Source organism: Loxodonta africana, chromosome 9 (assembly GCF_030014295.1).
Source record: "Loxodonta africana isolate mLoxAfr1 chromosome 9, mLoxAfr1.hap2, whole genome shotgun sequence".
Classification (NCBI taxonomy): domain Eukaryota; kingdom Metazoa; phylum Chordata; class Mammalia; order Proboscidea; family Elephantidae; genus Loxodonta; species Loxodonta africana.
This window is the reverse complement of record NC_087350.1, coordinates 52,209,941-52,223,654: the sequence shown is the minus strand read 5'-3', so window position 1 is coordinate 52,223,654 and position 13,714 is coordinate 52,209,941. Positions and strand designations below refer to the sequence as shown.

Here is a 13,714-nt window from a genome sequence, read left to right as displayed (position 1 = left end):
TGGCATCTAGTGCTGCTATAACAAGAATACCACGGTGCATGGATTTAACAAAGAGAAGTTTATTTTCTCAGAGTAAAGTAGGCTAAAAGTCCAAATTCGGGGTGTCAGCTCCAGGGAAAGGCTTTCTTTCTCTGTCAGCCTTCTCATCAATGTTCCCCCAGACTAGGAGCTTCTTTGCGCAAGGACCCCATGAGTCCAAAGGATGTGCTCTGCTCCCAGCATTGCTTTCTTGCTGGTATGAGGTCCCTCTGTCTCTCTGCTCACTTTTTTCTTTTATATCTCAAGAAATTGCCTCAAAACACAATCCAATCTTGTAGATTGAGTCCTGCCTCACTAACATAACTGCCACCCATTCTCCCTTATTAACATTATAGAGGCAGGATTTACAACCCACAGGAAAAATCACACAATACCTAGAACCACGGCCCAGCCAAACTGATACACATATTTTTAGGGGTACATATTCAATCCATGACAAATGGGAATTCGAGAACACTTACTTGTGCTCATGCAGAACCTATACATAGACCAATAGGCAGTCGTCTGAACAGAACAAGAAAATACTGCGTAGTTTAAAATCAGGACAGGTGTGTGTCAGGGTTGTATCTTGTTACCATACTTATTCAATCTGTATGCTGAACAAATAATCTGAGAAGCTGGAGTATATGTAGAAGAACAATTGGAGGAAGACTCATTAACAACCTGCGTTATGCAGATGATGCAACCTTGCTTGCTGAAAGTGAAGAGGACTTGAAGCACTTACTGATGAAGATCAAGGACTGTACAGCCTGCAGTATGGATTACACCTCAACATAAAAAAAAAAAAAAAAATCCTCACTACCAGACCAATAAGCAACACCACGATAAATGGACAAAAGACTGAAGTTGTCAAGGATTTCATTTTACTTAGATCCACAATCAATGCCCATAGAAGCAGCAGTCAAGATTCAAATAATGTAACATATTGGGACCCTGTAAGGTCGCTATGAGTCGGAATCGACTCGACGGCACTGGGTTGGGTATTGGGCAAATATGCTGCAAAGGACCTCTTTAAAGTGTCGAAAAGCAAAGATGTCACTTTGAGGACTAACGTATGCCTGACTCAAGCCATGATATTTTCAATCAACTCACGCGCATGTGAAAGCTGGGCAAAGGATAAGAAAGACCAAAAAAGAACTGATGCCTCTGAATTATGGGTTAGCAAAGAATACTGAATACACCATGGATTTCCAAAAGAGTTAACAAATCTGTCTTGGAAGAAGTACAGCCAGAATGTTCCTTAGAAGCAAGGATGGTGAAACTTCATCTCACATACTTTTGGATATGTTCTCAGGAGGCACAAGTCCCTGAAGAAGGTTATCATGCTTGGTAAAGCAGAGGGTCAGCAAAAAAGAGGCAGGCCTTCAATGAGATGGACTGACACAGTGGCTGCAACAATGGGCACAAACATAGCAACGACTGTGAGGATGGCACAGGACCAGACAGTATTTTATTTTGTTGTACACAGGGTCACTATGAGTCAGAACCAAATCAACAGCAGCTAATAACAACAAGAACAGAAATAATGCCCTTCTCAGAACAGTGCTAATTATCATTTCATGTAAGTACTGAGCCCAGAGTCTGGCATATATTAATAGCTCAATAAATATTAGCTATCATTTCTTTAAAACAGTCCCTGTATTTTCTCACACGTAGATCTTTGTTGAGATTTATTTTTCCTTCTCCTCTCACTGTCAATCAAAACCCTCCCCCACCCCATCCGCTGAGCCTATTTCAAATGCAACCTTTTTCATAAAGCTTTTTCTGATCCCCAGAACCATTCTATAAACTCTTTCTGCTCTTTATTTTCACATTTTATTCATGGGAAATTGAAGCATAAATGCTAAAAGAAAAAAAAAACTGCATCTAGAGTCAAACATACCTGAATATGAAACCTTGCTCCACAACACATTTAAGGTTCAGGGACCTTAAACATGTTAATGTTTGTTAACAATTCAGAGTCACCCTTTGTTCATAACTAAATTTGGAACTGTAGAAATGTTGTAAGTAAAATTGAAGGGAGGGACATCAGAGTAACAGAAACTAGCATGTTTGTTTTAATACAATGTGAGAAATAATCTAGTATAGTACCTGGGACTCAATAGTTTTTAGCTATTATTAGCTACCACCATATGTCTGTCATTTTGAAAACAAAAGGTATTATAAAACAAGTGACCCGAATATAGGAAATTACTTAAAATTAAGTATTAACCAATAATCAACCAGCTGCCACCAAGTCAATTCCAATTCATGGCTACCTCATGTTTCAGAGCAGAACTGTGCACCACAGAGTTTTCAATAGCTGTGATCTTTCGGAAATAGATCGCCAGGCCATTCTTCTGAGGCGCCACTAGGTGGTTTCAAACCACCAACCTTTCTTTCGGTTAGTGGCGAAGTGCTTAACCATTTGCGCCACCCAAGGACTCCTAAAATAAAAACCAAACCCACTGCCATTGAGTAGATTCCGACTGACAGCGACCCTATAGGACAGAGTAGAACTGCCCCATAGAGTTTCCAAGGAGCACCTGGAGGATTCGAACTGCCGATCCTTCGGTTAGCAGCCGTAGCACTTAGCCGCTACACCACCAGGGTTTCCAAAACAAGAACAGAATCCTAATATTCCTAATAATACAAATTGTGGGAACTTGTGTAATTTATTTGACTTTAGAGCCAATTTGTTTTCTATAAAGTAGGATAATAGGTAAAATATGAAAACACAGGCAAAAGCTGCCTAACAGTGCCTGGGAATAGAAGGTGCTCAAATAATATAAGCTATCCTTCATTTATCTTTGTATCCTTTGTAATGCTTAGTAATGAATCAGGAACTCAATACACTACTTGAATACAGTTCTGTTTTTGGAAGACGTGCTGCTTGTTTTATACAAAATAATGAACATAATCAATCTGCACTCCTGAGGTTTATTTACCATATGGGAAGAGTCATAGACAAGTGCTCAACCTGGGACTAGTCCACAAAATGGAAAGATTTTGCATAGACAATCAAGACATCCACACATACAGCTATATTTAAAAATCCAAGCAAAAGCGTAAGGCATATTATCCTTTAAAAACCTTTAAAGCACAGCGACCTCATCCAGTTAAGCAAAAGTCTAAGGGAATGCCTTCCAAAAGTCTGCCAGCCTTGAGAAGAAACAACATTAGCAGAAAGATTTATTAGAAAAGCATGAGCATACACCCGAGGGCAATCTAAATATAGAGTGCATGACTATTTAACCTGCACAGGAACTCAGGTACATAAAGCCAGATTACTGGATAGTATTACTAACTGACACGGCCCCAGTATAATTTTGTAAACCATCATATATATTTAAGAAGAACTGAATTACTGCCAAGAGCCTTCAAACTGACAAGAACTCAACTAGGTACAATGTATAAATTAGCTGTAAAAACTTTAAAAAAATCAAGGAATTACCTCCTTCAGCAGAAAACTGGCCCCTGATGATAGATCTGAAGATGAAAAGGTTACACTATCTTTCACTGAAGTAAACTGATTTATCGATATTTTCTCACTATTCTTTATCTACTTTATCACACTGATTTAGAACTGGAAACTGAGGGGGGAAAAATCTGTAATCTCTATCCTCATTTACAAATTGTAGCCGAAGGAATGTGTTGAAACCCACTGATACAGTACAGTCAAATGAGTGTCATCTTTCGAACTAAGTTCAACATTTATCCCAGTCATAGTGACACTGTTCAAAACAGTAACTTTAAGCTTGGCATGGCACAGAAAGCTTCATTCCCTTTAGCTACATCTCACTAATCACTACTACTATTTCAACCTTTAGAACCATAGTTGTGTGCTGTCAAGTCGATTCCGACTCATAGCGACCCTGCAGGGCAGGACAGAACAGAACTGTCCCATACGGTTTTCTGGCTGTAATCTTTAAGAGGGCAGATTGCCAGGTCTTTTCTCCTGTGGAATCACTGCTGGGTCCAACCGTCGATTTTTCAGTTAAGAGCTGAGTGCTTAGCCACTGTGCCACCAGGGCTCTAATTGCTAAAGGGTCTGGTTTCCTCCTGTTAGAACTTTATTCACTCCACAAACATACAATAAACATTTATCATATGCCAGGCACTGTGCTAGATTCTGGGAATCAACAAGGTAGACTAGACATAGTACTTGCCCTTATATAGAGCTTATGATTTTATAGGGGATTCAGGGAAGAAAAATATAGTGTGATCAAGTCCTATAACCAGAGACACATATGCTATAAAAGCACATAGAAGGTAATTTAGCAGTTGTCTAAGGTCATAAAATCAGTAAGTGGTAGGCTGTAAGTGGTAGAATTTGGAGGTCTGGCTGGCTTCAATGTCTATTTCCTTCCCATCAAAACAATCTCTCCAAACACAAGAAACTTTATCTAAGTCAGTTTGAAAATTACTTGGTTATTTACAAAGGATAAATCACTTAGTGAAATTTTACCATACTTATATTATTTTCATGCAAAAAATAATCTTAGAAAGTTTTTAACTGACCAGAACCTGGAAATTTTTTAAAAATGTATTTTTAAGCACACAGTATTTGTGCCAAACTTTGTGCTAAACATCAGGAATAAATTAGAAATTAAATAACAAAATAAAAAACTCACTCTCTAGAAAAGAACCACTGTACTGCATACATCTGTATGCAAAGGATATGATGAAACCACTGTAAAGGAGCCCATTGGAAGTACGGGAGGAATTGCGGGAGACAGATGGAGCGGAGGGAATAAGTAATATTGCAGTGGAAGCAGTATAGCATGGGGTAGAGGGGACAGGGTAGATACGGAGGCCAAAAAACAGGCATTGAGAGTGTGACTGGGATATGGATGGAAGATGACTCATGAGGTGACCCTTAAAGAATGAACAAGAATTCACCAACGATGCAAAGGAAGAACATTACAGGCCAGGTAAACAACATGAGGTGTATCTGGAAAATTTCAAGCTTCAGTGTTAACATCTAATGATCACTTCCTTGTGAAGACACTCAAGAACAAGTAAGCTAAATGACTTGCTCAAAAGCACAGTTAGAAGCAATAACGGGTGTAACATTCCAGCATCCTGATCCTTGGCCCAGGCTTATTACACTTTCTCCATTCAAAAATAACCATTAAAATACATTTTCCTGTACTCTTTATTCTACACTAAATTTTTAAAACACCTAGGTCAAATACACTACTATTTGTTTCAAAATTTAGAAGACTAAACCAACATAGGAAAAAGATGATATATCATAATCTTCAAAAATTAAGATTTTAAAGGATTTTGTGTACTCCCACAAAGGGATCCTAAACAAGTCGATTTTCTTTTTCTGGCTCTACTCATTATTCTTTTCTTGCTTTCCTTTCAAATTATCTCAGAAAGAATCCATGTAATATTTACTTCCTGATTACAGTCATATATGTGAGAAAACCCAAAGAATACATTACTAAGCTTAACCCAGGACCCTCAAGCTTTTCTGTACATGACAGTAAAGCAGCACAAAGGTCAGGTCACACTCACTTGGAATAGTTTTCTACAGCCTCATCTTTCTTCACTTCTGTCTCACCCTCTGTTTTTGTTCCTTTATTTGTTTCATCCAGCCAATCTGAGACATGTTTAAGAGCACATTCAACAGTAGACACCATATTCTGAACAGCTTCAAGTTCCTCCGGAGATGGGTAAATGGTTGAATGTTTCACCATAACGTGGCGATCATCATTGGCAAAAGATCGAATAGATCTCTGTCAGAAGGAAAAATTATTACATCAACAAAAGAAATGTTACCTAAAAACGATTACATATAAATATATTTAAGTCTACTCACAGCACTGTCAAACAACTGTGAAATAGTCAATGTTGAAACAATAAAAAAAATCGCTCGGGAATGGGAAATCAATGTTCTACTGAACTCCACATCAGAAAATTAAAGATCCTTCATTCATGTTTTGGTCAAGGATCACCCAGGCAACACTCAGCATTACACATATGCTGTCTTTTAGCTGCACCCATGCGTTCTGAATACCACTTCAAAAAAGGCCATCTGTATCACACATCAACCCGCAAGGAACAGACACTTCCTAGCTTCAAGAGAATGTCTTGAAACGTATGATGGTGATTCATGAGCCTCAAACTGCTGGAGGCTTTTTCACCTTGAAAAACTGAAATTTCATAATACGTAATGATATACAAACTTAAGTTTAAACACTACAGGAAAATGTGCATTACGTTAGAATACTGTTTACTATTTGGCATTCAAACCTTTGGTACCAGCTTTTATTTTTAAAATAGATTAGTGGGAGACATTCCAAATTCCAAGGTGGATAAAACACATACTGCAAAAAAATCAACTTTCCAAGTTAATTTACAGATTTATTACATTCTCAAACAAAATCCCCTCAGGATTGACTTACCTATTTTGAAACTCAATAAAGACAATTTGAAAGCTCATTTGCAAAAAAAAAATCAATGAGAGAATCAAAAGATATTCTACCAAGACGGACTGGCAGTACCATTATGCTAAAACAAAGTATCAAAACAAAACAAAAGCAGTAATTAAAATGACATGCCAGACCAGAAATGAGTGGCGCAAACTAGAGCCCAGAAATACAATGAATTTCATGAGAATTTAATAGAGTAAATCCTTCACACTCATGAGCCACACACCAAAAAAATATTTAAATATTTCCATTTTTACAATTACCATGAAGACATTTACACTAGTACACAGCAAAATAAGGACAACTTGGTGGATTTTCTATAACACCACAAGTATTCAATATAAAGGTTGGTTTACAGTGTTTTTCCTTACATGAAATTATGTGCTGTTGGACAGTAAATATTTGTCTTAAAGTCTTTACTGAAAAATAAAACACAGGTAATTATCAGTCTTGCCCTTTTCATTTTGTTTTTGTTTGAATATCACTGTTGAAAATCTTACTAATTTGGAAACTAGCAAATTAACACTGCAGTAACATTGTTCCCTATAAAAAGAAGCAAACTGAAAAAGTAGGCAATCCTTTGAAACCCTCAATCATTACATAAATACAGCACTAAAATCGATAATAAAGCTTTTTTTTTTTTCCTAGATTAAAAAAAAAAAAACTGTCTAGGTATCTTTCTTGCTCAACTTCCATTACTAGTTTTCCAATAGGAGCCTTACATCACAAAGAAACATACTTTGTAATCACTTTGTGAGATCAAGGAACAAGAAAACAAGAGTCATATAATGAGTTGGATATGCTAGCTAGACTTTTAGCTAGACTGACGCATTAGCTAAGTTGCTCAGTCCAGCACACTGGCCTCACCTTAGCAAAATTACATGTTGCTACATAACATGAAAAATAATATCAACTGCCAATGTCACACCAGGAATGTTAAATATAAGTGCCTATTGTACGTGATAGGTCAAGCATCATAAAACAAAAGTAGAAGAATTGAATAAATGGCATTGGGTGGAAAAAAGTAGAAAACACTCCCAATTACCCAAAAAAGCTTCAAATGGATTTTTTAAGTTAAATATTAAAAATTAAATTGGAAGTACTAGGCAGACACAGAAAGTTCTCAATCAAATTGGAGATTTAAGATTTAAAGTAATAGAAGACATTGGAAAAACTCAACCAACTAAATTACATAAAAACAGAAAATTTCTGTACCAGAAAATTTAAAGAATAAACCAGGGTAGGGATTTTTATCAACTATGACAAAAAATGGAAACCCTGGTGGCTTAGTGATTAAGTGCTACGGCTGCTAACCAAAGGGTCGGCAGTTCAAATCCGCCAGGCGCTCCTCGAAAACTCTATGGGGCAGTTCTACTCTGTCCTATAGGGTCGCTGTAAGTCGGAATTGACTCAACAGCACTAGGTTTGGTTTGGTTTTGGTTTATGACAAATAATGGAAATCCTGGTGGCATAGTGGTTAAGTACTACGGCTGCTAACCAAAAGGTTGGCAGTCCGAATCCGGCAGGCGCTCCCTGGAAACTCTACTGGGCAGTTCTGTTCTCTCCTATAGGGTAAATATGAGTCGGAATCGACTCGACAGCAGTGGGTTAGTGGGTATGACAAATAATATGTATCAAACATTTAAAGTTGTAAGACTAACAAGACTATAATTAAATGAGTGCAAGAGATAAACAACTCACATGGAAAGAAATACCAATAACAGTAGGGTTTTTTCACGTTTCACCTTAAAACTAAATGACAGGGAAACATTGCTTTCTCACCATCCAGTACTAAAATATTAGTAGAATGTCTTCTGTAAAGAGCAAGTCAACTAGTTATTAATCCTTAGCACAATTTTTTTAAATCAAATATCATTTAAAGAAATACCACCAGACTTTCTAAACAACATATTCTAAACATACTGATGACTAATATTTTTGTGCTTTTCTCCCACTTAAAAAGTCTTTTTTAAATCTTTTCTCACTTATACTTAGGGAAAAAATTCACACAACATCCTCCAGAATCAAAATACTACAGGGAAAAAATCAGCACATTTTACCAATTAAAAAACTAGGCACCAAAGGTTATGAGCCTCATCTAACATCACAAATTCAAGTCTGAACTCTCCACAAAGAGCAAGGTTTCCTTGATATTCATTTCAGTGCTCCTAATACACTCAACACTTGACCTTATTATTTTAAAACCATGTGAAAAAGGTGACTCTTTTAGATAAATACTCCCACATTTTATAAACTCCTATAATATTCATATCACTAATTACAGTGTTGGGTCTGGATTTTTCAAGGGGAAAAACTGAACTTCAGGTAGAAGACTAGATAAAAACTACATAATTTCGAACTCACGATAACCTAGCAATTTGTTTTGGTTTGCTCATGCCAGTTTTATTAGAAAATATTATTCATGAGCATTCCCTTCCTTTGTTTTTAATACTTTATAGCCTACAGGCTCATGGGGCTCCATCTTGTGGTTTAAAGGGCTCGTAATAAATCTGAACTCATTTGCTTTTCTTAAATAGTAGAGAGCAGTCTTCATCTGATGCACTAGAGCCAAAAATTAACACCATTGTTGTTTTGCACCTGCCCTCATTGTCAACACTTACACAATTTTAGACTACTGGAACCTTTTGTAACTAAATTAAGGAAATATAAACTAACCTACCATGATTTTCTATATAGTATTTTAGTTTCTTTTTCCGATCCTTTCCTCTCTTTCTTGTCGTCTTCACTAGACACTGTTTTGTGTGACAGAGCCTCCTCATAAGCCTGAGTCCCCTGACAGCTCAGAGTCAATTCTGCGAAGATGTTTGGAGACTTGTTCTCTGGAATATACCTGCAAGACAAGAGGAAAAACAACTTTTCAAAAACACTAATTTACAATTAGTTTCAAATATGAATGTGGAACCCATGTTGTTTATTAAAAACAAACAAACTTTATAGAAGAAAACTATCTCGTTTCAAACAAAAAGCTAACACATCCTTTGAAGGTCTGGGCCCAAGAGCCTAGGTAAAGTTAAGCCAAGATGGTAGGGCCAGAAGAGTAATCTCGTAGCCACAGTATAGCAGCTGGCGGACTTACAGTGGAGATAAACACATTCACAGACACAGATTCTGTCAAGTTATACCATGTGGAACAGGTAATACTACTATCTGTGGCAACAATTTTACGTTTCACCATCATGTGTTCCATCAGAAATTGGCATTAGTCAGACCTATCTGAAAATGCAATAGAGAAGAAACCAGAAAATATAAAAGTACCATTGGTTTTAACCATGATACATGATCAGACCACTTTTCCTTTTGATATTATCATTAGACAGACAGTATACATTGGCATAATGTTTGTTCTTTAACCATTTTTAGGCCTAAAATTCAGGATTTTTTCACTTTTTTCCTCTAAATTCCAAGAGACCCTCCCCCTCCCCCAACCTATTAATAGTTATGCCAGGCTCCTCAATATTCACTAACCCTGACACTTCATTAGCCTTGAATGTCCCTCTCCAGAATCCCACTGTATATTTCCGTCCAGAAATCTAATTAACCATTCCATTACCCACTCCATTCCAACTTCATGAGAATTTATTTCATATAGGATAAAAGTAAGCTCTTCTGGGCATTGATAAAATCCTTATATATTATAAACTCAGCTATTTGAAACAAATAAGAACAAAAAACAACATGAAAGCACAACAGATGCTTTAACTACATGGATATCAAAGGGTAATTTATAGCACATATCATATAAACTCTTGGAAACCCTGGTGGTGTAGTGGTTAAGAGCTACGCCTGCTAACCAAAAGGTCAGCAGTTCGTATCTCCCAGGCGCTCGTTGGAAACCCTGTGGGGCAATCCTACACTCTGACCTATAGGGTCGCTACAGAGTCCAAATCGACTCAATGGCAACAGGTTTGGTGTGGTTTTTATTATATAAACTCACAAGGAATATAGCTTCCTCTTCATCTAAATACCTTTCCTTTAAATTGATAGGGGAACTCCTCTGATTATTCCCAATAATAGTTTCCTAATTCTATCAGTTATTCTCTTAAAGAAATTCCTTTTGAATTTTTGAGACCAGGGAAGTTACAGTGTGACGTTCAACTCTCCTCAATCCTTCAGATAAAAACACAGACCCACAATTACATGGTTTTCAGCTGTGGCCTACAGGCAACCCTATGCATAGCCTGTAATCAACTTCCCTAACTCCGGTTTACAAAATCCACTTGAAATAATATTCTAATCAATGCAAATTCTCAGCAGGGGGTTCGAACTGCCCAATTGGAAGGATTTATTTGCATTTCAACAAGTTCCCAGGCAATGCTAATGCTGCTGGTTAGGGACCAATTCTGAGAACTACTAATACAGCAGTGGTTCTCTCAAAATTTAGTATACATAAAAATCACCTGGTGATCCTGTTAAATTGTAGTTTCTGATGTAGTAAATCTGGGGTGGAAATGCAAATTCTCAGCAGGGATTCTACCAGAACCAGTTCGAAATTCTGATACTAAAGCTTAATTTAAAAAAAAAAAAAAAAAGTATATAACTAAATGACTTTTACTTTGCTCATTAAGGAGCCCTGGTGCACCGGTTAAGCACTCGACTGTTTACCAAAAAGTAGGTGGTTCAAACCCATCAGCTACTCCATGGGAGAAAGATGTGACGGACAGCTTCCATAAAGACTAACAACCTTGGAAACCCTATAAGGCACTTCCACTCTGTCCTGTAGGGTCACTATGAGTCAGAATTGACTCGACAGCAGTGGGTTTGGTTTGGTTTTTTTGTACTTTGGTCATTACACATATCACATTAAGGTAAGGTGGGGAAACACAAGTGCTGCAATTCCTAGCCTCTTTTATACAACTCTATCAATCTGACTGAGAAAAAGTAAATTATGTTATCCATATCTAAGTAGATACAGATAAAGTGTACCGCATTTTTAAAGAGCTTCCCTTTTTAAAAAATAGTTAACTTAGTGGATAAGATTCTGGCCTTGAAATCAAAAAACTCAACTTTGCAATTTAATAGCTACGTGACCTTAGAGAGCTATGTAACTCAGAAAGTCAATTTCTCTGGGTCTCAGTTTCCTTTATAAAATGAAAAATTGTTCTATTACTAATTAATAGCTAACATTTGTGAAACTCCCACTACATACCAGGTACTGTTCTAAGAGTTCTTCATACATCCCAACAATCTCAATTATTGTCTCTATTTAACACATAAGGAAACCAAAGCCTAAAAAAGTTAAATAACCTATTTAAAATCACAAAGCAAGTAAACAGTAGAGCCTAGATTCAAAATTAACACTATTTCAGCTTTAAAGCAACTATACTTTTGTTAAGGGATAAACTTTTTACCTATTTCAAAAAACACGTCTACGTGAATTACTTACTGTGGCCCAGACAGCACACAGGCTTGGGAGTCTGGACTAAAGTATCAACTTTGCCACTTCTCTGAGCCAGAGTTTTCGTATCTGTATAGTGGGGTGAATAACATCTACTTGAAACTAAATGACAAGTTATACAAAAACACCTAATCATATCTGCCAAATAGTACGTACTCAATAAATAGTTCTTATAAAAAAAAAAACCCAAAACTCCGATTTCCCAATGTCAAATAAAAATGTTTGTACATCAGATATGTATATATTCTTCTGAAAAACTGAGCTTGGAGAGTGTTAGCTATGATCTACTTATTAGTGAGAGCAGCTTTATGCAGCAGATGCATTGTATACGAATAGGCATAGATGTACATGCTTATCACTTTTTTTAACCGATCTTTAAAGGTGAAAGAATGACTATGCTCTCTATGTTTAAACTATAAAACTTAGTCAAATGTTTAGTGATTTTTTTGCTGAAATGCAGCAAGGAAAGAATATTAAAAATTAAGGCAAAAATTACATAAACAGGCTTAATTAATTAAAAATTCCAAGTAATGTCCTGCAAACAGATCAACGTGGCCCCCAGGAAATTATTTACTCTTAAAAATACTATTTTTACATGCAGAAAAATGAACCCTCACACCATGCCCAAAAACAAATACAAAATGGATTAAGGCCATAAATGTGAAAACTAAAACCATAAGATTTTTAGAAGAAAATGCAGGGGCAACGCTGTTCGGCCTAGCTTTTAACAACAATTATCTAATAACAAAAGCACAAACAGCAAAAGACAAAATAGATAAATGGGACCGAACAAAAATTTTAAACTTTTGTTCATCAAAAGACTTTACCAAAAAAATGAAAAAAAAAGCTACTGACTAGGAGAGTATCTTCAGAAACCACATATCTGATAAGAATCTAATAACCAAAATATATATATCAAACTTCAACAGCTTAACAACAAAAAGACAACCTAATCATAAAATGGGCAAAGAACTTTACTAGACATTTCACCAAAAAGGGCATTCAAATAGCCACCAAACATATGAAAAGATGCTTAACATCATTGGTCATCAGAGAAATGCAAATCAAAGCCACAATGAAATACTTACCATTTCACTACCACTAGGATGGCTAAGATTTAAAAGTAAAAATAAAAAAACAGAAATAGCAAATGATGGCGAGAATGTGGGCAAATTGGAACCCTTATCCATTACTGGTAGGAATGCAAAATGGTACACAGCCATTGTGGAAAACAGTGTGGCGGTTCCTCAAAAAACTAAAAATAGAACTAGCATATGACCCAACAATTCCACTTCTAGATATACACAGTATAGATGGGGCTTGAAGACATTATGCTGAGTGAAATACGTTAACTATAAACGGACAAATATTGTATGACCTCGCTTATATAAAAGACACCACCCAAAGCAAACTTGTTGCTGTCAAGTCGCTTCCGACTCATAGTGACCTAAAGGGACAGGGTAGAACTGCCCCACAGGGTATCTAAGGCTGTAATCTTTACAGAAGCAGTTTGCCACATCTTTTTCCCAGGAAGTGGCTAATGGGTTCAAACCGCCGACCTTTTGGTTAACAGATGATCACTTAACCACTGCGCCACCAGGTCTCCCATAAAAAGACAAGCACTGGCAAATGCATACAGACCAAAGTTTATCATGGTTACCAGTACTCCTGGTCTACCTCCTAGTTCACTGCATAGTACCTGGGATCTTAAAAGCTTACAAGCAGCCATCCAAGACACAACAATTGGTCTCTACTTGCGTGGAGTAGCAAAGGAAGGAGGAGAGTCAGGGATAGGAGAAGGAAATGGAATGTATGACTAATTACCTCCAGGAACAAC

At 36.8% G+C, this 13,714-nt stretch overlaps 1 protein-coding gene across 8 annotated transcripts in view; it reads right to left on the bottom strand.

Annotated features, from left to right (window-relative positions):
* STRBP (spermatid perinuclear RNA binding protein) overlaps positions 1 to 13,714 on the bottom strand; it is a 176,860-nt gene that overhangs the window by 70,368 nt on the left and 92,778 nt on the right. For 7 of the 8 annotated variants that reach the window (XM_023544945.2, XM_023544946.2, XM_023544947.2 and 4 more), the window contains exons 2-3: positions 9,142 to 9,312; positions 5,545 to 5,765 (exon numbers count right to left, since the gene is read on the bottom strand). In XM_023544945.2, coding sequence (XP_023400713.1) covers positions 5,545 to 5,765; positions 9,142 to 9,144 — 224 coding nt within the window. In that variant the 5' untranslated portion in view covers positions 9,145 to 9,312. Of the gene's footprint in view, positions 1 to 5,544; positions 5,766 to 9,141; positions 9,313 to 11,865; positions 12,059 to 13,714 lie in introns of those variants that run through there. The other variant, XM_064291481.1, reaches the window with a different exon arrangement.